Source organism: Rhineura floridana, chromosome 1, assembly GCF_030035675.1.
Source record: "Rhineura floridana isolate rRhiFlo1 chromosome 1, rRhiFlo1.hap2, whole genome shotgun sequence".
NCBI classification, from domain to species: domain Eukaryota; kingdom Metazoa; phylum Chordata; class Lepidosauria; order Squamata; family Rhineuridae; genus Rhineura; species Rhineura floridana.
This window is the reverse complement of record NC_084480.1, coordinates 107,461,336-107,489,173: the sequence shown is the minus strand read 5'-3', so window position 1 is coordinate 107,489,173 and position 27,838 is coordinate 107,461,336. Positions and strand designations below refer to the sequence as shown.

Genomic DNA, 27,838 nt, shown 5'->3' with positions numbered 1-27,838 from the left:
AAAGACAAAAAACAAAACAAAACAAAAATGATTAAACAAAAAAATAAAATGCTGACTTCCCATTTGTCGCAGATCAAATCAGTTGTAGGTCTACAATATATAACAATCCTGTCTCTTAAATTATATTATAAAATCACTTTCCTCCAGTAGTTATCTTAATTAATCATCAAATCTCATAAACATTACTTTATTCTTTCCACAAAAAGTCAAAGAGAGGTTTCAATTCTTTAAAAAATATATCTATCAATTTTTCTCCTAATAAACATGTCGATTAATCCAACTCGTTAATAATAATAATAATCTTATTGTCATAACCATAGTCCAAATAAACATATCGATTAATCCATCTCATCAAAATCTGTTAGGTCCAATAATTTCAATAGCCATTATTCCATTATCCATATTAATTCCATCTTCCATCTTCAATAGTCCTGTTAAGTCCAGTAATTTCAGTGTCCAATCTTCCATTATCAGTATTCCATAATAATCTTGCTGTCATAGCCACAGGCATATAATAAGAGTCTGATGGGAATTTCCTCTATCCCAAATATTTTCTTGCCATCAATTCTGAATAAGTTGCTGAAATATTGTTGTAAAGTCATATCTGTGTTCTTCTTTTTTACAAAATGCACTGGCTCATCTCTTGAGAGTTTTTCCATTGTCACATGGCTGCAGTTAATTCCATAGATTTTCTCTATATCAAGCTCCATCACGTCATTCCAGTCCAGAAGATTATCCAAGCCATTGATAACTTTATCTCTAATATCTTCATTAATTTCTTCAGAGATAACGTTAAATTCCAAACAGTAGATTTTATTTCTAATATCCATAAACTCCAGATCTTTTTCCAATTCCACATTTGTTCCAATCTCCAGGGCTTGTATCTTCCCTTTATTTTTTCTTTTCTCATCTCTGATCTCATTCTCCTCTCTCACAGGATCCCCTATTTCTTTAAGCTCCTGCGTCATTTTGCTCAGTTCAATTTTCAGCTCCTTACTGCCCTGTCGCAGGGTTTGTTTCGTTATCTCAATCTCATCCATTATTTTCTGAAACATAATTACTTCCAGATTCTCAGCCACTTTCTTGATTGCCATTTTTAAAACCACGAAAACAAAACAAAACAAAAATAAAGAAGAACCACTTCTTATTTCAGCAACAATTGGGTTAATATTCCAGGCTTGATGACATCACAGTATAAACAGAGCAGCCTGCCTTATCTCTCTATGTTCAAGAACACAAAACAAATTTAGTTCCCAGCATCAAAACAGTTAGTGGCGTCGTGAAGAAGCAGATTCGTCAAAATAAAATAGACCAAAAAGAGAATAGTCCCAGACAATATAATGTTCCTCGGAATAGAAATCCCTCTTCTGTTTATATCTTTAGAATGCACTTCCAGGACAGCTTTTTGCAATAGAAACAGAGATAAGCTGTTAATTTCGTGAATAACAGAGAAGAGTTATAGCTCACCCAGAAGTTCTTTAAAGCTGATTCATTTGACAAATCTCTTTTTGCTGCAACAATTTAAACCAAGTAAAAAAAATAATAGAAAGAAGGGTGCTTGCCTGTTAGTCCGTTTTCTCTTTGAAGAAAAGATAAACGTATCGCATTAATCAGATAGAGCTTGTTCGGAAGTCCGTCCGGCATTGCTGGCTGGACCTTTTCTCATAAATTAATGAAATCCAGTCCTCCCAACAAAAACAGGCTTTTGAGGTTGATCTCTACGTTTCCCCCTGCCCGGGAGAAATTTCATCAGTCAAAAAAAAATGTTCTGACTGATTTATATCTGAATAAGCTTCTTTTGAGGCGGGAGCCCGTCTCAAAAGCAGGCACAAGCGAAGTCACCCTTCCCGGAAGTCGATAGCACAGGTTTTTTTTAAAGATACCTAAGCAGTATCCTGCAGAGAAAATCTGATCTTGAAACAATGTCACTTAGTCCTTGGATGGCTTACTTACCAAATGTAGTTTAAATGTTCTAAATTCTACTTGTAAGAAAATGTTTTTTTAAAAAATCAAGGTAGGTGTGTGTATAAGAAAGAGAGATAGCATACTAGTGCTACTTAAGTACAATGTTGTCCTGACTATGACTGAGGGCATGTACTCCATGAATGAAACTCTTACTTGCAAGAGGATGGCAAAGTTATTATTACACTCAGGCTAATCTGTTAGATGGGTCAGGTTTTGTGGCAAAATGCAGTTCCAACAGCAAATTTATTGTGTATTTTAAAGAAAGGGGAAAATGGATAAGCAAAATTATTAACCAGGGCTCTGAAGAAAGAAGAGGAATCATATTAGAAAAGGCTTGCAAACACCCACTCACCTCATCCCCTGTAATAGGTCAGACTCTTATCAAGATGATCATTGAGGATTTTTTTTAAAAAAGAAGAAAGTCAGTTTTCCCCATTTATTTATTTATTATTTGATTTATATCCCACCCTTCTTCCCAGTAGGCCCAGGGTGGCACCTACTTTTGGGCACTTTTGGGTCACCAGTCATCATAATGACTTGTGTAGGTCTGTGTGGGAAAGTAGGATAAGAAAAAAATACATATTTGCAAAGCTACGTTACAAACCTAAATGCCAAATGAACTGTGGAACTACACTTAAAGTCACGGGGATTTATGAAACATCAGCACGAGACAACTTCAATTCCCAGCGTTGCTGAGAAAGCAAAGAGCAGTTTGCTTATGGGAAGAACTTTTTTATATATAATCTAAATACACATGCTTCCTATAGCAAATGGCCAAGTAAGCAAATAATTACATTAGCTCAGCTAGGATCTTTCTTCTGTTAATTTCAGTTTCACAAGATAATACTGGACTAAAACTAAATTCAACTCCTGCTGGGTACAAAACATCTTCCTAAGACTTATACATTACTGAGCTTCTGGAGACAATCCAATTTTCATCTTTGAGTAGGGAAAATGAAGAATAGTAACTGGATTTCAAGGGAGAGAGGAGGAAATTAGTTATAGCATATCCATCTGAGGTAATATTCTACAACTTGTTTTTGTATTCACTGGACCTATGTACCAGAACCACCAGCTGCACTATACTTCACAAGTGATGCTATACACTTTTTAATACATCATGGGTTAAGCAGCCCTTGGGAGATGTCAACTCAGTCACATCTAAGATATATTGGCATCTAAAATGTTATCAAATAAAAGCTTCAATAGAGACACAATTCTCTTTATACCCACCCCACTCTACAGCTATATTCCACAAATTCACTGTGTCCATCCAGCTTTATACTATCATGTGCACATTTAGTTGGGAGTAAGTCTCACTGAACTCTTTGGGATTTGGTTCTTCTGCATGTCCAAAATAATTTCACAGGATCTGGATAATTCATAGGTTGCATCTGGGTGTCATGCTACCTTGAGCTCCTTGGAAGAAAGGTGGGATATAAATGTGGAAAATAAAAAAATAAAATTATCCAAACTCTCTTTAATAGTTAGCAATTAGAAGAGCTGAAAATACAAGGAAAGCAGTAAGATTCTACAATAAGTCTGATAATTTGGGTCTGGATATTTTTCCCATTGCTTCAAAAGCGGGTATCCTGTAGTTTAATAGCCAGGCCAATGTACTTTTATAACACTATGTTGTAGAACAACTTTCCCTTGGTCCTCATTTTCTTCACCTAGTCACAAACCCCTCCCCAAATTTAGGATTAATTCTACACCTAGATTAGGTAATGAGAATCTTGATGGGAACTGGATTGTGCTCTTTAAAAGGCTAATAGCTTCCAAATGAGTCAGGCATTTCCAGTCTTTGTGAGTCAAAAAGACAACATCAGATTTATATTGATCAGGTATACATAGTGAGCTACTAAGTAAGATATTCTCAACCTTTATAACTGGCAAAGCTAAGTTAAAAGTAATCAATGCAGCAAAGTAAACCTGAAGGCTAAAAATCAGTTGTATAGCATTGTGTCCACATGCAACTGGGGCTTTCCCCAGGGGTATGAACATTGCCTATGAACACTCTCATTCCACAGCTAGCAAAAAGAACCCAGTCTTCTGATGATGGCGAATAGCACCAGATATAGTTTACAGCAAGTCTGGGGGACCTTTGGCTTGCCAGATGCTGCTGAACTACAACTCTCATTATTCCTGGCCATTGACCATGCTTGCTGGGACTGATGGGAGATGTAGTTCAGTAACAGCTGGAGGGCCAAAGGTTCCCCACACCTAGGGAACAATTTGACTTAATCTTTTAAACAAGCTCTGCATGGAGACAAGCAACTATAGAATTTGGATCACGTTGTTCTTTGTTACTAATCTTTTAAGAAAATGGCTGCAAACTATTCTCAAAAGGTGTCTTCTCAGCTCCAATTAGAGAATGATACAATCAAGTTAATTAATACACCTACCTACATTTGGAATTCTTACAAGCAGGAGGGTGTGTACTGTATTGTTGCTACTCAGCATCTTTCCCAGGATATCAGAGAATGAAAAGCAGCAAGAAAGAAGGAATGGCATGCGGCGGAAAGGCAGTCAAAAAGGGGGAGGGAGTAAAGTAATTTTTAATCCAGTTCCTTTAAAAACTAAAAATGTGATGCTCTTGTGGTTTTATATACTATATAACTTCTTTTCATGAATGGCATTACTGAATGGCCTTGTAATAGTTTATTTCATTTTTTAAATTATTTTGTTGTTCTTGAGCAGCAGCACCAGTTCAGATTTCAATTAGAAGCAGCAAGAATAGTTTGCAGGGGGGGGGGAGCCACTAAATTTGCAGGATTTTTAGGGCCCATGCTTGGAAAATTTGAAAATTAGTTTGCATTCCTCATAACAATTATAGCGACAGTCTATACACATCAGTAATTTTTTAAAGGAAAGGAATGTGTGCTTTTGGCATATATAACTTTGATGCAGGCCCATTTATTTGCTTATAGCAATAGCCAGAGGCTGCTCTTCATCAGAGCATGTACAAAGCAGCTTGACATGCAAGAAGGAGGAATCATATACAACAGGGCTGTGGAGTCGGAGTCGTGGAGTCGGAGTCGTGGAGTCAGAGTCGGGAGCAATTTTGGGTGGAGTCGGAGTTGGGAGCAATTTTGGGTGGAGTCGGAGTCGGTAGAAATGTACCGACTCTGACTTCCAAATAAATTTTGATTGACAAGAAGCAATTTTGGGTTGAGTCGGAGCCGGAGTCGGACAGTAGAAAAATAGAGAAGTCGGAGTCGGAGTGTGGAAAAATAGAGGAGTCGGAGTCGAAGGTTTGGCGTACCAACTCTACAGCCCTGATATACAGCACCCATTTATGTGCAGGATTTCCTTATCCATCTAGGAATACACATGTAAAAATCTGTTTCTGCATGTGAAAATCCTTAGCTGAATCTGTGCAGAAAAACAGTGAAATACCCAGAAACACCAATGATTTGAGGGGGGCAGTGAGAGTGGTCTTTTCACAAAACGTCCAGCACCAGTGGGGCCACTTATGAATTATCTTTGCTCTTTCTAAATATTAATATGTAATAAAACAGTTATCTTGGGTTCTTAAACCTGGGAGCATTATACAAAAATCTTCATAAGACACAGAGGAACACATCCCTATGATGACATTGATGCCTCCCCCCCACCTTCTGCCCTCTCCCCATTGCTGACAGCTACTTGCCCTGACTTGCCCAATCACATTTCTCTGTTACCAGATCCGAGTCTCCTCCTTCTGTTCAGTTTGCCTGAATGAGGAGCAAACTGATAAGGATACATTGTTACAAGTGGCACAAAATGACAACAACTAGGCCAAGCACTTCTGTAGTAGTGTACATGCCACTGGGAACTTCTCTATAAACCTGCATCTCATAACAAGAAACCATAATTTTTGCAAGCCACAATTTGCTACTAGGCAGTGTAGAAGCACCACTCCTGAACTACTCTTAGCCAGCATGTTGCAACCAACCATGCATTCTTTCTGTCCTCCTCTCCTCCACCTCTCCCCATCACCACAGGCAACTTCCAACAGCAATATCCTGAGCTAAGGCACTATTTTCACTACCAGGGTCTCAAGGAAGAGGTCTTCACTTTTGCTTTTCCATGATGCCTTTAAGTCACGTCATGAAAGCCCCTTTAACCTAGTCCCACAGGCAGAAAACCTATGCATGATGCAGGATGAGATGGCATAAATCTAGATTGTACCACTTTGGACTGATTTTGAATTCCTCCCCCCCCCAAAAAAAATATAAAGATCCTAGAGTGCATTAAACTAGCATGCCAGATAGCAGGGTTTCCAGCTCTCCCAATTTATTGCATTTGATACAAAAATGAATTTACTCTCACACACAATCTATTTGATGCAATATGCCACATTAAATGAAAAATATGTATGATTCTAAACACTATTCAATACATTTACACCAAAATAGGTGACAGAATTCTGAATTATACCACTTCACATTGCAGGTTGAATATTATAGTTTCAAATACAGTCAAAGTAAACAAGAGTTCTTCCCTCCCAAAACAAACTAAGTCCACTTTGGAGATTTCCCATCCCTTTCTTTCAGGGATCCATGAAGGCTTCAGATGAATTCTGAATAGAAGGTCCATTGTAGACTACATTATGTATGACACTGACAAGGATTTAAGATTTTTTTAAAGTTAATTTCTTCAAAATAAAGCAAAATTACTAGTTGGCGAAGACATGAATCAGATACCAAGATATTTAAACTGATTACTGCAAAAATATTTTATAGTTCAACTGACAGCACCTAAGGATAGACTCAAGTATATTCATTTGACATGTTTCAAATAACTGAAGCTCTTATAAAAATGATTTATAAATAGTATGTTCTTGTTTAGGTAGCTTGTTCAGTAAAGCAAATGCTATTAATACCACCTCAAAGCAACACATAGCTTTTCAGTTATCAATAGGCACACACACCATGTTCTTATATCCTCACAATGCCTTAATGAACGTGCAAATCACATTGAAGACAAATGTCAGCATCAAATCCCCCTGTCTGACCATTCTGTCTGCAGATAGTCCTGACTGACTAAATTAATTTTCCAAAAATCACACATAATAAAAAGTCCACCCCCAAACATGTAATTGACAATTCAGTGCTCACCACTATATAAAAGTGCTCCCTCTAGTAACTTACATCTAGGTTCATGTTTGAAGACAACAAACGTCTTAATCAGCATACATTCCAGCAATGAAATTAATCAGCAAACATTTTGGTTCTTTTCTTCTTCCTGATGAATTCTGAGAGTGCTGCAATGGGGGGGGAGAGAAAGACTCCACCTCTCTAGCTTAACTTTCCACTCCTTGAACACAGTGCAATTAAGAAACCTGTTCCAGTACTCTCAACGCCCAATTGCTGATTACAAGACCAGACTCCCTCACCCGGCAAAGCAGAGTAGCAATACCAGACGTGCCTGGGAGTCCAATGCTATTATGAAATGCTCATGATCTGAACAAACAAACACACACAAAACCAGGCATAACACGTTAGAACTAAGAGCTCAAGGGTGTATAACGTAAAGCAAGTCCCAACAGCCTCTGGGCAACAGCACACTGGTAAACGTTTCATTTGGGCACCTTCAAAAAATTACTCCTATAGGAAAATTTCAATTACACACAGGGCCATAAATAGCAAGACACAGTTAAAACTAACACAGTTAGCAACTAACGATGCTAAAATATCTTGTTTGTGCTTTATAAAAAAGCAAATAAAATGTTTGCTGCAGCAAAAACCTAGATAAGATAGGAATAATTAAAGCCCTAACTCTGGCCAAAGCTTTAGCTTGTGACAGGTCCACATTTTGCGACAGTATACAGCAGTGTTAAAATACTTTCAGCAGCAATTTGTTTACCACAAAGTATTGACAGTACCTCCACATCTTTAACATAATGTACAACACAGAACCTTGTCTGGGGCAAAAAATTTTTTACATGTTTCCTGAGGGGAATATCAGTGTAACACTAGTTCACACGTGGCACATTATGTTTACTGCTTAAAACAGTGGAACAGTCTTTTGTTTACTACTGTGCGAATTATTCAAAGAGAAGGTATCAGATTTCACATGTCAGTGACCAATAACGAAACATATTACAGACAACCCTACCGCTACACTACAAACCCATACCCACAAAGTCCATGTATAATCATTTTATCTCCCAAGAGAAAAATTCCTTCTGTAAAAATAGCCTTCAGACCAGGATGCTAAAATTTAACACAATTCCTGACAAGCTAACATACCTAAAGAGTTCTCTAATTTCCTTTCAAACACAAGAAATTATGTTCTTTGCTCCCTCAAAAAATCCCAATGTCCTGAATTGAAGTCCTATAGCAGACATTATTGTTTAACTGAAGTGAGGACTTAGAGGTAACATCAGTTTGGCCGTCTCCATTTGGTTTTACATGTTTTAATACTATATGTCTCAAACATTGGCATAACTAGGTGAGTTTGTCACATATGTTCAGGACAAAATCCCATACTTAAGAGATCAAATATCAGTTGAAGGCCATCTTTCACGTTCAAAGGAGCCAGGAAAGACACAAAACGCACTACAATGCAGTATCTTCCCTGAATGCTGAAATACCAATTAAACTTTGTATGTTCATTTACTAAACTATCCATTTCAGGTTCAACCTCACATACTCATTTTCAAAGAGAGGGGAGAAAAGGTACAAACTACATTACAGTAATATATTTAATGTAAGACTACAGGAACATTGTGAAAGACTAATTTTGCCCTAATAAGCTTTCCTACAGCAATTTGGGGGGGGAGTCTATAATCAACCCTTCAGGATCAACAAAAGCATAAGAAAATCAGGCAATTCAGCAAATGGTGCTTTTGTCTCAGATTTGATGCCAAGACAGATAGAAGAACATTGCAAGGATGTATGGCTTCAGTATTTTATACATCCATAAATGAGGTGCACATGGCATTTGCTGTATTACCAATTCTGTCACAGGAGGAACACACAAACTATATATACTATACCTCATAACTCAATGACACTAGAGGTTGTACTCTCTGCAAAAGGCTGATGTCACAAGTGGAAAAAATGGTAGCAAAAGATTTCAAACCAGCTAGAGCTCTGTTTAATACTTTTTCACTTCTAGTACGCATGTATGCACTGGCATGAGCACTAGAGGAGCTACTGCAGGGTAATGTGTCCACTGTAGAGTAGCTTACATGTAAATATGAGTTTACATTGTTCCACCATGTGGTGATCTGTCCATTGTAACAGACACAAGGACAACAATTTATGCTAGTAACATGCATATTCTGGACTCCTTGATACTCTGCACAGAATGTAGCCAAGACAGCCAATCAATCTGCCACACTCAAAGCCCATGTTTGCTATTCTCCTAGTCTGTCTCTCATCTGAGCCACTCGCTATCATGCTGTGCGTCTTCCTCAATATTTGCCAGTTGCTTGCTGTACTCTCTTAACCATAACCAAGTACCAGCTGGGGACATAATGGTGTTCCTGTTAATTTTTCAGTATCACATTTAAGTTTTTTTTAATGTATTATTTGTATCTGCCCAAAGCTTTCTAGGTGCTGGAATTAAAAACAAATACAGGGCCTGCCCGGATGCTTGCAATCTAATAGACACTATACAAAAAGAGAAAGGGGTGGGTAGTGAAGAGGGAAACAAGCATATTCAGGCATCAATTCTTCATAAAGTTGCACAAGTTTATAATGGCCAGATGGAATAGCTGCTAATAGACATGGCTCTGGGAGAGAAGGAGCCAAGTGGTAGTTGATCCCAATTAAAGCTGAAGCAATGGGCCTTTCTGTCTCTTCTCTCCTAGGGATAGAGGACAAATCCATTTTAAATAGATTTATGCATGAGATTTGGTGGTTTTGACTCAAGTGAGCATTGCCCAGTTTGGACCACCCCTTGCACCGAGCACCCTGTTATGTCCAAACTGCTTGTGCATTGCAGGGCTGCTTTTTGTTTGTTTTTAAAAGTAACTAATTATATGCTAACTTATACACATAATCATACACAAAAATGCGTATTACATGTATAACGCATAAAAGAATCAAGTCCCATACATATTAATACAAAGGGTTTTTTTACAGTTATATGCATTGTTGTATGCCTCTGTTTGTGTGATGGTTGCTTTAGAGTACATATGTATCTAATATGTGAGAATTGTTTTATTTTTAGCAGAACTGGTAAAAAAACCCCTCTCTTCTCATTGACATGAAGGTGCAAGAGAGGAATTATGAAAAGTTCATCATCAAGAAGTTCAGAAAATTCCACATGTAATCTTCCCCTTAGATGCAGCCAGGTATAAGGGCTGCTGGTGGAGACAGTTGTAGGAAGGGAGGAGCCGAATGGAAGTTGGTCCCTCGCAGGCCAATGGAGATAGCTTTGCTACAAACTGTACTTGTCCACAGGGGTGCATCTATGAATGCTAGGGTGGACTTCTTCTTTTTTTGCAAACTTGTGGATAATTTTAACAGCCAAATCCTTAACTGGGCTAAAATCAACCTGTCTATAAGTGATTCAATGAAGCTGTACAAATTTATTCCCCATAGCAGTTCTGTCCAAAAGAAGCAAGTAGGATTGGAGGATAAATGTAATCAATCTCTTTCTATGCAAATATCCTTCATCTACTATGAAGAACTTATGTGAAGCAATATATAAAGCACATTATCCCACTACCAAACAAACTCTGGCTATATAGGTTCTCATAATGGTACCATAAGTTGAGACTTTAAGTTCTTTAAGGACTCCAGGCCTTTTACCATTTTTTAAAAATGGAAGTCTAATAGCTGTTATCAAGTATGCAAATTGGACACTAGATTACTTGGAAGCAAATAACATGCATGAGCCATTCAGACATGACAGACAACCTTAACCAGAAATAATAACATGGTAGGGAGATAACTTCATCTCACCACTTCCAAACACGAGGGAACAAACACTCACAACATTTTAAGCACGATTTTTTAAAAATGCCCTGAACCATAAGCTTAGAAATAATTAGGCATACTTTAAAAAAGAAAAAGAAAAAGAAATAGGGTTACTTCTTATAAGGCAAAAAATTACCTCTGGAACTGCTATTAATATTTGCTGGATGGGCCATGCTTGCTCACAAATCCAGAAACTGATTGTTAGGACTCATGCAAATCAAGCATCCAGTCCAATCAGGCATGCAACCTAAAACAGAAGAAAAGGGTAATCAAAATATTGCAATTGCAAAACCAATTTCCTTTCATTTTAAAGACCACTACTTATACACCCATGTCTTCACATTTAAGCATGGAAAAGATGGCAGGCTCTAAAATACAAAATTAAGTACAGTCAAAAGTCAAGTAACTTAAAGCAGGAGCACCTTGATTTTACAAAGCTTAACCCTTTGTCAATTCACTAATAGGCAAAAAAACCTTGAGGTTTAAGAATGTACCTATAGCCCACAGATATTTCTATCAAACTTTAAAAAGCAGGGAAATTGGGCAGCTCTAGTGAATGCACCAGAGTAGCAGGAGACCTGACCTCCTCTCTGAGATATTGGACTGCCCTACAAATTGGTCAAAATGCAAACACCATTTGGGTTGGTCTTTCACAGTCCAATCCACTTGCTGTGTAGCTTGGAAGAATTTGGTAACATGTGCCTCTGAGCATATGGTGAGTGGTGGCAACACCTGCCATCGCCAAATATAATTATATTTTTGTATGTTTGTTGGTGTTCTTCTTACTTTGCTTCTTTCCTGTGTTACTAATGTTTCTACAGAGAATCTAAACTAGAAAATTTTATTTCCCTCATTATTCATCCTATAAATCTGTGTCAAATTTATTTTTATTAATTTCAAAGCCTTTTTATTGGTCAATGCCATATGATGGTGAAGACAGCCTTTTGCGTTTCAAATTGGAGGTTATGTTCTATTTCTATTTTGGGTGCATTAACAGTTGAATCTGAAACCGCAGTTTGATGTAAAATATGTTGCTACTTCAGCAATAACTCTAGCTGTTGGAAAAAAAGAGGATGCATGTTTTCAGCCTGCTGTGTTTAAACCACTTTATTTAAGGCAAGGTGGGCACGGTCAATTAAAAACAAAGCACATCTAGAATATATTTCAACTCCCACTGTTTTATCTTGTGTAAATTGAGACACTCCTGAGGTCCACTGGAGACTATTCTTCAGAAGTCAGTGCCATTATTCCACAATTATGTTTGGAGCTTTTTTAGTGTAAATTTTGCAAAGTGTTGCTGTACTTCACATATTCACAGATATAGAAACAAAAGAAAAAGATTTCCTATAGCAAACTTCACTAAAATTGCAAAGTAAATCAGACACATTTAAAGTGACTATCTGAACTATATCAACTGTCTTAATAATGTTGCTTCCTCCCTGCTAAAACAAGATCAGCACAGCACATGTCCTGTTCTATTATTTGGGCTGCTTGCAGGTGTTGCCACCACTCACCATATGCTCAGAGGCACGTTACCAGATTCTTCCAAGCTACACAGCAAATGGATTGGACTGTGAAAGACCAACCCAAATGGTGTTTGCATTTTGACCAATTTGTAGGGCATTCCAATATCTCAGAGAGGAGGTCAGGTCTCCTGCTCCCCTGGTGCATTCACTATAGCTGCCCAATTTCCCTGCTTTTTAAAGTTTGATAGAAATATCTGTGGGCTATAGGTACGTTCTTAAACCACAAGGTATCTTGCCTGTTAGTGAATTTCCCTGCTTTTTAATCCAGGAGGTAAGAAATGGAATCCTGTACAAGTTTGCTGAGAATGGATTGATCGTTTGCATGCTTATTGAGTTCAGTGGGATTTACTCCCGTGCAATCATGCTTAGGACAGGTGAAACTGACCACAGGGGATGGGGAGGGGGGGAGGAGGAGGGAGGGGAGGAAATGCAGAGGGGAGAACTGGGATGGGAGCAGGCAGGAGGGGGAGGGGAGGAGGACAGGTTTGATCACTTGCATGTTTATTGAATTGTGTGATTTACTCCCATGCAATCATGCTTAGGACAGTTAAAAGTGACCAGGGGGAGGGGGGAGGGCTGGAGTGGGCAGGGGAGGAGGAAGAAGGAAGAGGGGAGGGGAGGAGGAAGGAAGAGGAGAGGGGAAGGAGAGGGAAAGCAGCTCTGATCATTTCCATGCTTATTGAGTTCAATGGGATTTAATCCTATGCAATCATGGTTAGGATAGGAAAAACTGACCATGGGGGAGGAGGAAGGGGAGGGGGAAGGACCGCATTGGAGGGAGACAAAGGAAGGGGGAGGGGAGGGCAGGTTTGATCATTTGCATGCTTATATGGTATGCAAATGGTATTTACTTCTGTGCAATCATGCTTAAGATAGGTAAAACTGACCATGGGGAGGAGGAAGGGGAGGGGAGGAGGAGGAAGTGGAAGGAGAAGATTGGAACGGGATGGAGATGGGTAGGAAGGGGCAAAGGAAGGGGGAGGGGAGGGTCAAGAGGGAGGGGATAGGAGGGAGGAGAAGGGAGGGTGGATTTGATCGTTTGCATATTTTTTGAGTTCAATGGGATTTATTTCTGTGCAATCATGTTTGAAAATGGAAATGGACTGCCTTCCATTCAATCCAGACTTACGTTGACCCTATGAATAGGGTTTTCATGGTAAACGGTATTCAGAGGTGGTTTTACCATTGCCTTCCTCTGAGGCTGAGAGGCAGTGACTGGCCCAAGGTCACCCAGTGAGCTTCATGGGTGTGTGGGGATTTGAACCCTGGTCTCCCAGGTTGTAGCCCAACACTGACCTGGGGAGGGGCAGGAGGAGGGGAGTAGATTGGGTGGGTGGGCACTGGGCAGAGGGGAAGCCCCTTTCCTTTCCAAAAGGAAAACATTGTGAACAGTATCATTGCTTTTCAGCATTTCCCCCACCGAAATTTAAACCAAACCTGTCCCAGGCCACAACCACACTAGACCTTTATTTCACTTTGGACAGTCGTGGCTTCCCTTAAAGAATCCTGGGAAGTGTAGTTAGTGAAGGGTGCTGAGAGTTGCTAGGAGACACCCTGTTCCCCTCACAGACCTTCAATCAGAGTGGCTGACTGTTAAACCAGTCTGGCCACTGGAGCTCTCTCAGTGGAACAGGAGTCTCCTCTCAGCACTCTTCACAAACTACACTTCCCAGAATTCTCTGAGGGAAGCCATGACTGTCTCAAGTGAAATCAAAGTCTGGTGTGGGTGTGGCCCCCTGATTAGGCAAGCCAAGCAGCTGTGAGTCTGGCTTTTAGAACTGTAGTTGGTTCTTACTGAGCATGCCCAAGGTTATCATAGGGTGCCAGCTAAAATGTATTAAATTGATTAAAAATCAGCCAGGCATTTTTTTAACTTTTAAATTGCAGAAGATGAAGTTCAGAGTATGGGGCAAGTAACAGGTCAGTAACAGGATTACAGGTACTCTGTGAACATGGCTGATTTTTAATGAATTTCAACAGATTATGAGGACTCAGAGAAAAGTCCAAAGGGGCTCTGGAGTTTTTTTCTCTCTTTATACACTTTGAACTCTCTATTCTCTCTGACTGTTTTGTGTATTGCCATGAAAATTGAGAGGGTTATTAAGCAAGCATTTCTGAGTTCAGGACTATCTGTTTTGTAAGGTTTTGTTTTGAAATGAGCTTATCGGAAGCATCACAATGGCATGTGGGGGTATTTTCAATTTAATATTGTGGAATGTGAAAAATCCACACTGGCTATAGTATATAGCCATTCTTGTGGCTGTATAATCTTTGGGGTTAGCATTATCCTTCATACACTGCTCCATTAAGACCTGGCCCACCAATCACAGAAGGATGACAATATATGTACAAACAAGACACAAATGTTGGTCAACACCACAAATCCATAAATCCTCTACTGCAAATACTGACAGAACACAAGAACTACCAAGACTTTGATTAGAGAGAGAATCAGTAAGGCAGTGAATGTAAAATGAGGCCTTTGCATACAAAGAGGCACATACACACATAGGAAGAAAGTGCTGTTATTAATTTTCCATTTTTTAAACAAATTTTACTTTTATTTGCCTCTGGGTTGTTCAAAAGCCTTGCTGTTCAAAAACTTGACTGAAATGTGTTGTTTCATATATAAAAGTAGAGGATAAATAAATTATAGTCTGGAAAGACACTTAAGGTTATGTACAAACTTGACGTGTTTTAGGGCCCCAGTCTTACCTGCCTGAAAGAATTGGATGGCACCAGATACCCATGCTAGACGCTAACATGAAATGTTATTTGCCAACGTCGTCCGTGAGAATAAAAAGTTATGCCATGACAGTTCCAAGTATGAGAAATGGATTAGATTATCCAAAACAGCTTCTGGATACAACTATATTCATTTCTCAGAACTAATAGTTGACCTGCATGCTAACACCATGTTCACAGGGTAGCTTCAGACACTGTATGATCATTCCCATGTCAATTATTAAAATTGTGTGGGGCTTATTTCATTCAGCAGTATTCATTTGGCCAGCAGTAGGTGGCTATAATTTAAACCAATCAAGGGGAACTGATCGGGGGGGGAAACCCTATATAATTTGCAGACATCACTCAGCCTAGTGATCAACTGTGTGTGTACATACATATAAAAGATATAGGTTTTTGTGCATATTGAAGTTTAGAAGTTCTCACACACAATAGGTACATTAGAAGAAAGTCTATTTCTCAGGACATGTAGGCTTTCTGCCCTTACTAATCCTGTGTTTTTGCATGCTTGTCTCATACCTGCCTGAGATTACTATGTTCTGAATACTTCAGGGCAAACGCAAAAGCAAGTAAGGACTGGTTAGAAGTATTATTTGCTAAGAGAAGATAGAAGTTGCTCTGAAGTTGGGAAAAGGCTTGTTTAAAAGATTCAGTATTCAAACTCTTCTCTGTAGAGAGTTCCAGTGCCAAGTGTCTTGGCAGTTACACGGCTTGGAAGCATGTAAAATTATCACCAATTAGAACAAATTCCTTTTCCACATCCAGCCAAATGCTTATTCATCAATGCAAATAGCTGATGAAAGCCTTGAGTTAAAAAAAATACTAAAAATGAAGAGGTGCTTATTAGTTTCTTCACCCACAGATTGCCACTTAAACCTGCACAGAATCCACATATTCAGAAGCTGCCATTCACCAGACATAGGGTCCCTTCTCGGTGTACTGCTTACCTGCATTGTATGTCATGAAGTTAGTATAAATGTATGTGTCCAACTCTAAGTGCACATGCATGACAGGAAGGGTCATCTCATCATTTTGTTCTCATAGGAACAAAAATTATAATGCAGTCCAGGCCTCATGTAACTCCTACTCTGTGAGTGAGCTCTCCAGAGTAAAATTCAGACTGGTTATGTAGCCTTCAGCAAGCCAACAGACTTTCTTTACCTCAGTCTTTCATCTGCAATATGAGGATTTAAAACTGACTTATATTATAGGTCTATTCTAGGGATAAACAGAATAACTTATCTGTTTATGTTTACCAGTGTGGTGTAGTTGTTAATGTCAGTCTGGGATCTGGGAGACCAAGGTTTAAATTCCCACTTGGCCATGAAGCTCACTGGGTGACTTTGGGCCAGTCACAGTCCCTCAGCCAAATCTACCTCTCAGAGTTGTTTTGAGGATATAATCAGAAAAGAGAAAACCGTGTTTGTATGCCACCTTGAGCTCCTTGGAGGACAGGTACAAACATATGGCATGCTTTAGAAAAGCACATCATAAACCAGGGGTTACATTTGCACTACTACAAGTAACATTTTACTTCTATCTGCATACAGACACCATATGTAATAGTTCTTTGTGAAGAATAAGACTTAAGTGAAATGTTGGGGGGGGGATATTTAAATTTGCAAAATCTTCAAGATTTGCTAAGTATAGGCTTTCATATACTTCTTCCATTCATGTGTGGGAACTTTTAGTTTATTTGTAATTTCAGCTGTACAAAGCCTATCCTAGTTCCTAGCCACTGTATGCAGACATTTTACTGGGCAGTCAGCCAAGGTACAGCGTTTAAAATGTAACCCTGAATGATGATAAAAACAAGTCACACCAGTCCTTGGTATTTGTATACAAACTCATGTACCTCCCACAGCGTGGCATGAAAGTCACTTCTTCAGACATGGCCGCAGCAAAGTAGGCAGTGCACATCAGGAATAACCTACCCACACCACATCCCCATGGGTTGGTTCCACACTTCAACATACTTAGAACAGACCCATTGATTTCAGTGGTTCTACTCTAAGTATGCTCAAGTCTGGAACCAACCCCTATATTTTCTGGCATAAGAATATAGTTAGCATTAACTGCAGCTGATAACAGCACCCCAACGGCCTATGTATTCAAGTTTTGTTAATGTCATACAGCAACCGTGAGGCAGAATAACTATTTTCCCCATTTTAAACAGAACAGAGATATTAACATTTTAGAGTCTAGATGGTACACTCACATTTTGAGAGCTTCAACAAAATTTAAAGCTACAAGATTTGTGATAATATGAACTAGTAGTTACACTATAATTATGGAATGTAATTTTTAAACCACAAATGGCAATTGCTATGGATGTTCTCTCCAGGAAGTCCTTCTCAAAACATTTTATTAGGTTTATTGTATTAATAAATGAAATATCCAGAAATACTTTGAACATGTTTCATTAGCTGTGAGAACACACCTGTAGCATGTACCAAAATGCATGCAGATGCATGCAGAATGTCAGCAAAGGCATCACAGAAACAAACTTTAAAAAGCATTATTTACATTTTTTTTAGAAATGAAGATTAGTTCCAGGAAATAAAAAGATGCAGTGAAAAAGGAGGCATCACTATAATACAGTAATGAAAATAGCTTTCCAGTTTCTGGTTTAATTCCTCTCTCTCATCTCACCCTACAATAAATGATTTTAATCTGCAGAAAACACAGGCAAAGAAATTAAGCAATAATATTTAGAGCTGCCTTAAATTTTTGTCGTTATGAGGCTCTTCCATGCCCCAGAATACTGCGTTTAAGCACCATAAATCATGTTAGATTTTTCTTTTTCTTTGTTAACTGCCAAAGCTGAAGGTTTAAAAGGACAGAGAGTCTGGGGTGGAATGGAATCCAAGTAGCATTTTTCTCCATAAAACTTCAGTGAATAATCTACCAACTCAAAAGCAGCTGTAAACAATCTCTAAAAACACACATCTTTTAAGGATTTTGTATGTAGGTCAGTCTTGGCCTAAAAAATTCATTAGTTTCATTTCTCAACAGGCTGGAAACATCAAAATATTCTCTTTACTGCTGCACAAAAAGTCTAGACAATAAAGTAGTAAGATGTACATCTTTGCTTAACTTCATTATTTTGTCATTCATAAGTCTGCTCAGGCCAGCAGTTGTTCATCTTAACAGGTCCCTTGATGGTGCTATCTAAAGCTCTTTGGAAGCACTCAGAGGTTTCAGAAATACACAAAAGTAGTATATACTGTCAGCAGAGCACAAAAGAATCTGGGCATTCATAGCACAAGTGTTTCATATGCATTGCTTTTATTTTCATTACTCTAAGCCATTTTAAAAAGGTGGAGAACAAAACAATGTTTTACTCATAATTACATTTGTTATTGAAAGGAACTTTGGTATTAAACGTGAAGTTATTGACCAACTTAGCAGTCCTCATTATTCCACCACATGAATGCTACATGAATTCATTCTTCTGCATTTAACAGCAATACTAGCCACAGAAAGTTCACAAATTAAATGGCAAATAGATAATTAATTTTCCTTGTTTGGGGTTACAAAACATTTGCCTCTTTAGAGTAAGGAAGGACAGCTGATTTTCTTCTTTCCATTCCTTGATCTTTCTTGACTAGAATTAGATTACTCTTATTTTAACCTTTCTAGGACATCATTTCACTCATTCTTAAATAAAAGGATATTTGTAGAACTGTATCTGCAATGCTCTATTCATATGTACAGTTACCATAAGTAATAAGAGAAATACTACTAGTAGTTTAACCACATTAACAGTTCTTCCAGTAGCATCTAGAAATGTAGGAGGAATTAATCTGGTCTGCTTTTCACAATGGACCAGTCTGATCAGATGCTCCCTTTGCTGCAGATCAGAACACAACTCCCAGTTGGAATATGCACCTATCCAGTTTTTGAAATACAATTTTGGTGTGCAAAAAGTGTGCACAAAAATATGTATTTTATGTAAAAATATACAAAAGTGTATTTTACAGAAAACCCATATGTAAAGAATGTGGATTTTAAATAAAAAGTGAGTACAAAATGTGTGCAATTTAAATGAAGACGTTTCATGCATTTTCAAAAGATGCATAGAAAACAGAATGGAGTTATGATGGAGCATGAGTGAAACTGAAACAAGACATGATTGGGTTGGATCCAAATGCACCTTTCTGAAGGGGTGCAGGCAGAGAGGGATGTTTTATACTCATGGAAGGGCTGTTTTGCACTTCCTACAGGACTATTCAATTTTCCTTATTTCAAGCCATTTTGTACTGGATTTTGGGTTCTAAAATTTTTTTTTTCCTTTAAAGGCTTTTGTGAACAGGAGAGTCAAAACTTCACAGGTACAAGGGAATGTTCTGCTCAGGAAGTTTTGCACAGTAGGGTCAAAGATTAATCCAAGGAACATGGCAATTAATGAGAAACAGAACCTTAACGAATTCTCTCCACTCGTCCAGATTGGCTAAAGGGTTGGGAGGGGGGTTGAAAATATTGTACATAAATTGAGTTGGAAACTAGGATAGTAGAAAAGAGTTCATGTCAGAAAGCTGAGTATCATGAACTTTAAGAGCTGCAAAAGCAGAGGGGGGATACAAGGCCAACACTTTCAGAGAGTTTCAACATAGGCAAGTGTTACAAGAGCAGCTGAGTACTGTAGCAAAGGGGAGGAAAGAGAAAACCAAAAATGGCCCAGCAGTTGAACTGAAGGATGAACATAAGAACATAAGAAGAGCCTGCTGGATCAGGCCAGTGGCCCATCTAGTCCAGCATCCTGTTCTCACAGTGGCCAACCAGGTGCCTGGGGGAAGCCCGCAAGCAGGACCCGAGTGCAAGAACACTCTCCCCTCCTGAGGCTTCCGGCAACTGGTTTTCAGAAGCATGCTGCCTCTGACTAGGGTGGCACAGCACAGCCATCACGGCTAGTAGCCATTGATAGCCCTGTCCTCCATGAATTTGTCTAATCTTCTTTTAAAGCCGTCCAAGCTGGTGGCCATTACTGCATCTTATGGGAGCAAATTCCATAGTTTAACTATGCGCTGAGTAAAGAAGTACTTCCTTTTGTCTGTCCTGAATCTTCCAACATTCAGCTTCTTTGAATGTCCACGAGTTCCAGTATTATGAGAGAGGGAGAAGAACTTTTCTCTATCCACTTTCTCAATGCCATGCATAATTTTATACACTTCTATCATGTCTCCTCTGACCCGCCTTTTCTCTAAACTAAAAAGCCCCAAATGCTGCAACCTTTCCTCGTAAGGGAGTCGCTCCATCCCCTTGATCATTCTGGTTGCCCTCTTCTGAACCTTTTCCAACTCTATAATATCCTTTTTGAGATGAGGCGACCAGAACTGTACACAGTATTCCAAATGCGGCCGCACCATAGATTTATACAACGGCATTATGATATCGGCTGTTTTATTTTCAATACCTTTCCTAATTATCGCTAGCATGGAATTTGCCTTTTTCACAGCTGCCGCACACTGGGTCGACATTTTCATCGTGCTGTCCACTACAACCCCGAGGTCTCTCTCCTGGTCGGTCACCGCCAGTTCAGACCCCATGAGCGTATATGTGAAATTAAAATTTTTCACAAACTGGTAAGTATTGGGTTGGTTAGGGAAACAGTCTAGAATAGGTTATAGCTGCTTGCGGGCTTCCCCCAGGCACCTGGCTGGCCATGGTGAGAACAGGATGCTGGACTAGATGGGCCACTGGCCTGATCCAGCAGGCTCTTTTTATGTTCTTATGTTCTTTATACAGTCAGTTAAAACATTTTCCCTTGATTGTCCAACAGGAAGGAAAATCTGAAGGACAGGAACAAGACTAGAAGGAGGGACTCTTAAGGAGGAGTTAACAAATACACCCCAAAACATTTTCTCTCTGCCTTTCCCTAAATGTGTAGTATGGACAAGTTTGTTTTTCAGGTGGAATCTAAAACTTATATACCTAATGCAGCATTCAAAGCCAAGCTCAGGAGCTCACTGTCATTACCAAAGTAGTTCAGTTCACAAAGAACCAGAACACAGGGACAGACCGCAAGCGAAAGAGGACTGTAAGTATAGGCAAAGTCAAGGTTTTGAGTCTGATATCCCAGGGATCTCCCAAAAAGGGTGAGACAATTCAACAGATTAAACTTCATTCATGTAAGTTAACACACTCTCTGGTTGGAGGAAGAGTGAGGGGAAGGTCACTGCCTTTCCTTTCCCCTGGTCTGGCCCTCATATCCTCTCCACCAATGAGGGATGGGTGGGATTAGCTGGCACAATGCATCCCTCTCCCCGCAAATGCCCCACCTAGAAATGTGGCTGCTCCACCTAACAATGAAGACTGGCTAAAGGAATGAAACATATAAGAAGCTCCAGCAAATTAAATTCAGAAAAACTATTTAAGAGCCAAGGCTACAGCTCTATGATGATATTAGCTAACACACTATTTAGAGAGTACCCTGTATATTTTTGTACATTCCAAGCTATAATCAGACACCTACTCCTAATAAAAGTTCAGCTCTAAAGGTCACATGTAATTGCAATGCAATACTGGCCAAGCCCAATCCAGAAGACTACTGTTGACAGCATAGGCTGACAATAAACTTACCAAATCTGGATGTATTGCTACTACCAATATTTGTAAACTAGAAAAACTTTTATTAAAAACTCATTTCTCTTGCTGCTGCAGCTCAGAGAATGAAGATGAATATTCTTGTTGCCAAGTGAATTATTCCACAAAAAAGGAACTCAACATGCGTGGTTTTTCACCTATACAAAATAAAGCTTTGCCTAAAAAAAATTCTTCGAAACGTAACTGATTTTTATGGAGTAGGGAGTTCATCTTAAATATTGCTTGGTTTAGTGAGCTTGGAAAAGTTACTTTTTTGAACTGCAACTCCCATCAGCTCAATCCAGTGGCCATGCTGGCTGGGGCTGATGGGAGTTGTAGTTCAAAAAAGTAACTTTTCCAAGCTCTGATTAATTGTTATTGTTCACATTGCTTGTGAAGTGCAGAGAAACAACCACTTTAGAAACCACCATCTCCTTCAACAAGTTGTTCAGAAAGATTTACAACATAAATTTGGTCTGAGGAGTATCTACAGTGCTTTATACTTGTGCTTTCCAACAGCTATTGCTTTTAAAGGAACCCAATATACAAATGTCACCTCTATCAGTTCAGTTCCTCACCCCTACCCAGTGCTGTAGGACAGGTTTTCCAGTGCTTTGTGTTTCTACCAAAGGAAAAAAAAATAAGTACACCAGTAACAATAAATGGATACCAACTGCAAATACAGTATCAGGCAAATTTAGCAGCATCAAAAAATTTAGCTTTGCTTACTAAATACAAGAAAAATGAATGTATGAGATCACTCCACGGCAGTGCTTTTTTTGTAATAGTACTTATTGGCACCTCTTTTTTTTGCTTCCCATTTTTTTGCAGCCATTTTGTGTTGGCATCCACAGCACATTTTTGAAGGCATGAGTACTGACACCATATATATAGGGCATCAGAAACTTTTCTGATGCAAATTTCACTATGCAAATTTGCCAATTCAATATATTCTGGGAAACCTACATCACTGGCCCCATTCACCTCAGTAGCATCCCTTTCGTAAATTAATGTCTGAAAAAGCTCACTGTGCAATTCACTAAATTCTGCAAATTTATTTATTTATTTTATTTATTATTTGATTTATGTCTCCCCCTTCCTCCCAGCAGGAGCCCAGGGTGGCAAACAAAAGCACTAAAAACACTTTAAAATTATAAAAACAGACTCTAAAATACATTAAAACAAAACTTCTTTAAAAACATTTTTTTAAAAAGATAAGACGGTCTTTCGGGTATTCTGGTCCCAAGCTGTATAGGGCTTTGTACACCAAAACTAGAACCTTGAACTTGGCCTGGTAGTAAATGGGCAGCCAGTGCAGTTCTTTCAGCAGCAGAGTGACATGTTGGCGATACCCTGCCCCAGTGAGCAGTCTCGTTGCTGCATTTTGCACCAGTTACAGCTTCCGGACCAACCTGAAGGGCAGCCCCACATAGTGCGCATTACAGTAATCCATTCTGGAAGTTACCAGTGAATGGACAACAGTGGTCAGGCTATAGCTAATTATATAGCTAAATTATATAGCTCATTATATAAATAAATTATATAGCTCGCTATATAGTTAAATTACTACATACACACTGGATACCTCAGAAAAACTGTGCCCAGCACTCAGTATTTACAACTAGCCTTGAAGTCTATAATAGGTATGCACCAAAGACAGGGTTCACTCCGGACACTGCTTCAGCACCTCAGAAAGTGCGGGGGGGGTTTGCCTTGCACTGCCTCAGGCATGACCTGCTCGACTCAGAACTAAAGCCTTATCTTGCCTAGAAAAATAATTGATTTGTGCAGCCATGCTGACTACAATAGGGATAACCATTTTTATTTTTTATTTTTACAAAATTGGATAAAATTCAGCAGAGAAGTGCCCCTAGGCAAACAACCTACAAAATACTGAGGAAAGGTAGAGTGGTAGGGAGTTGTTATGAATGAAAAACAGTTTGAGGCTTTTATTTTTAATTTTACATCCTTTCCAAAAGCATTGTGATTGGAAGTAAAAAGGACACTCCTGGTAAAGTATTCCTAGTTGGAAGCTTATGGTGTCAGTTACAGAACTACACAACCTCATTTTCCCTACCTCCTTGTATGGGGTGTTTCCAAAAATGTAACATTTTAAAAAAACAGTGTGAGTTCTCTGGGGACTTAGGTTTCAGGAGCAACCCAGCTCAGTTCAGGATGCCTCAGAGAACACTTGCTTCCCCTCAAAAGAGAACCAAATCTCTCCAAAGTAGCCCAATTTGGCTTGGTATTCATCTGAACTAAATGCACGCCCATAGCCTACGTACCAGAAATTTAATTCCTTTTCCATTCCCCATGCAGAATAATTCTTATTAACAGAAAATACTTTATATTGTCAATGTATGCAAGAGCTAGATTGTATTTTATCATCCCAGTCAACATGATGAAAAGTTTCTTCATAATCCTAAAACAGGGACAGCTAACCTTTCTTGACACAAGTGCCACTCTCTCCTTCCAAAATGCCCCCTTCCCCACAGCACTGTGAGGAGGAAGGGTGCAAATGCTATTCCCTGCTCTTTAATAAATTATCACTGAAGAGCCATAATTTCCCATCCCAACTCTGCAATAGGGCAGTGGGAAAAGAAGTCATGTTCTCTTGATCTTCAAGGAAAAACATCACCCATTCCCTCCTGCTCAGATCAGAACACTGTGATGAACAGGGGGAGATCTGCAATGAGATTTTCCCATTAATTGTGCTGGTTGAAAACTCTCTTTTCACACCAGCACAATAATATGGCAGAACAGTGCCATCTCCCACTCAGTAATTTATTTTTTTTTAAATTGCCAACACAGCAGCCAAATTGTTGAAGGGTAGTAGATACCAGAAATCATTTGGGGGTCTGGATACAGCCCACAGGTTACCACCCATAAACTAAAGTACTGAACCAACAAAACAGATAATTCACCACTAATTAGTCTACAAAGAGTCAAGTAAACTGGAAGGTTTAATGAAAGCCTAGCTGAAGAACAGGATGCCTGGGGTAATCAAAAAAAGAACAGTGATGGGCATAACACTAAGTTAACAGATACAAGAAGGGGGGAGAGATGGAAAAGTGGTCCAGTCCCTTGGTATCACAGATTAAGATCAGGGACAATGTTGACTAGTACAGTAATATCTCAGTTAGCAAATCCTCCAGGAGGGAAGCTCCTTTTAAGGAAGGCTTTTTTAAAGGTGAAACTGACAAGATTTGCTTGGCTATGGATAAACCTTCAAGCCTGTGCCTCTGCTTTAAGGTGAAACTGCCCAGCATGTGTCTTTGCTTTGATATCAATAAACTGATATGCCTGTGCCCTTGCTTTGCTAGGATGAAACTGATAAGCCTGTGTGTTTGCTTTACGTTAGAAGAGACCTCCCAGTGCTGGGGAGGGAAGGATCCAGTATGATTCAGAGGTGAAGAAGGAGGGGAGAGAGAAGGAGGGGGAATGGGTGAGTGCCCCCACCATCTATACTGCCCCCACTCTCTATGAGTGGGTGTGGGAACTTATCCTTATTCTTTCCATGTTATTCCTACCTCTGGTATCAAAGTTTCTGTTAAAGAAATAATATCCAGGAATGCATCTTATTAACTGACGTATTACTGTATCTGATCTGGAGAGAAATAACCCTAGTTCCCTGGCAATATTAACAAAGAACTGCAGGGTTGACACATACATAACTTTTAAATTGCTTGATTTATGACAATTTGAAACTAAATTACTACAACTGAATAATTTTGTTGATGCTTTGATTTTTGTATTAAAAACAATATATATATATATATATATAATATTATTTATTTATTTATTTAATTACATTTCTAGACCGCCCTATAGCAGAAAGCTCTCAGGGCAGTGTACAACAAATAAAATCACAATTAAAATATGAGCAAGTGTGAAAAATATAGTACAATTATAAAAACATTAAACATGATAAAAATCTGAAATAGAATTGCCATTGAGTTTATAAATTAAGATCCATATTAGGTTTAAAATATTAAATTTAAAATGTTTAAAATGCCTGGGCGAAAAGGTAGGTTTTTACCTGGCGCCGAAAAGATAACAGAGAAGGCGCCAGGCGTATCTCATCTGGGAGGGCATTCCATAGTTCGGGGGCCACCACCGAGAAGGCCCTAGATCTAGTTGTTGATCTCCGGGCCTCTTTATGAGTTGGGACCCAGAGAAGGGCCTTCGACGTCGAGCGTAGTGAACGGGTAGGTACATAGCGAGAGAGGCGTTCCACCAGGTATTGCGGTCCGATGCCGTTTAGGGCTTTATAGGTAAGAACCAACACTTTGAATCTGGCCCGGAAACATATCGGTAGCCAGTGCAGCTGTGCCAGGACAGGTGTTATATGGTCAAATTTCTTTGTCCCAGTGAGAACTCTGGCCGCAGCATTTTGCACTAGCTGAAGTTTCCGAACCGTCTTCACAGGTAGCCCCACGTAGCTATTAGCCTGGTCATCTATGGGGACCATGAGTATCCTCCAGACAATTCAAGATAGAGAAAGCTTTGTAAAAATGGTACTTTCCCCTTATAGAATACAAATAACTAGAATGCTTATGCAAGGGCATATTTACTAGTTTTTGTGGTTTTATCATGGAATATTGTATTAAAGGTTAAAACTGCTAATGCCAATGATAAAAGGCGTGGTGTGACAGACATCTGGGAATCCTTCAAGTTGCTATTCAATTAAGACATTCTGTACATTATTAGATATTCTTTCTTATGACGGAAGCCCAATAAAGTCAGAGGTCTATCATCTTCAGTAGAGATAACAGAAGGAAATAAAGCAAAGTGTGAACAAGGAAATATATGTTATTTGCTGTGGACTTTTACTGACATTTAATATGAAAATTATAAACTTCTTTGGAATCACTGTTTAGTATATAAAAACCTACAGGGTGGCTATTAATATACATCCTATACACATCAGCCATACTAGTACCTCAAACTAACTTAAGCACTCCTTTTTAATTCTGTACCTCTCAATTCTATCACTTTGCCAAGGAAAGAATATGGGGAAAAGATTTGCAATACCTCCAGGCAATCTATGTCAAATTTAAAACAGTCTTTTCCCTGGCACTGAACAGTATGTTTTAAATCTTTACTTACTGAAAGCTATATAGAAGAGGTGATTTTTTTAAAAAGTATACAGTTAATGCAGATTTTAAGATTATCCAGCCATGATCAGACTTCTAAGTTTCTTACCTGCTGCCATCACACTGAAACTTGTTTTAAAAAAAAGATTGCTAGGAAGGGCAGAACAGGTTAACAGAGCAGGTTAACACACCAAAATAAAGTTCTCAAATGTTGAGATCGAGAGCACGAACTCTCTTCTAAGTATAGCTAAAAGTTATCATATGATAGCTAAACCAAGCTGGCCTATTGGAAGACACTATCAAGAGCTATTTTCATGAGGAGTTCAGAATTCATTTACCTTATGAGAAAGCAAGTTTTGGGCAGCAGATGGCAGGGGGAAAAGATCAAAGCTATTTAAACATGTCCCATTCCCTGCCTCCTTGTCAGTTAGACAAATTACTTACAAGGTGATCAAAATGCAAATGTTGAATCTGTATGTTATTAGAATAATTTTTGAAAATTGTGCATTCTCAGGTTAGTCTATATGTAGGATTTAAGTTATAATTAAATTATAAAATGCCTCATCTAGATGTGAGCATAAAATGCACATAAAATATGGCTGTAGGTTTGGGGGAAAGAACCATAGTTCAGTGGTAGAACAACTGCTTTGCATGCAGAATGTCCCAGATTCAGTCCTTGGCATCTCCGGACAGGGTGGACTGATTTAAATCATAATTTAAATCACCATACCTCATCACTTACAGTTCTTCACATATTTCTTAAACAATGCTGCAAATCTGATTACTACAACTCCATATAGAATTTTACAAGTAGGGTACATGTGTATTTGTTTAGATAACTTGTTATTAATTTAGGAAATACTACATAACATTGCCTGTGTCAAGCTGCAAATGCTTGTTTTTTGAGAAAACAAGTTTAGAATGGAGTTCCATAGGGAAGCTGAGATGCTCAGGGGTGTAGTTGTCTAGGGTTATGGAGGGACATAGGCCCCTTACTTTTTTA

General features: G+C 38.9%; 1 protein-coding gene across 2 annotated transcripts in view; it reads right to left on the bottom strand.

Moving 5' to 3' along the window:
* Positions 1 to 27,838, bottom strand: part of KANK1 (KN motif and ankyrin repeat domains 1) — a 150,262-nt gene that overhangs the window by 50,107 nt on the left and 72,317 nt on the right. For both annotated transcript variants that reach the window (XM_061628847.1, XM_061628854.1), the window contains exon 2: positions 11,020 to 11,130. In XM_061628847.1, coding sequence (XP_061484831.1) covers positions 11,020 to 11,056 — 37 coding nt within the window. In that variant the 5' untranslated portion in view covers positions 11,057 to 11,130. The remainder of the gene's footprint in view (positions 1 to 11,019; positions 11,131 to 27,838) is intronic.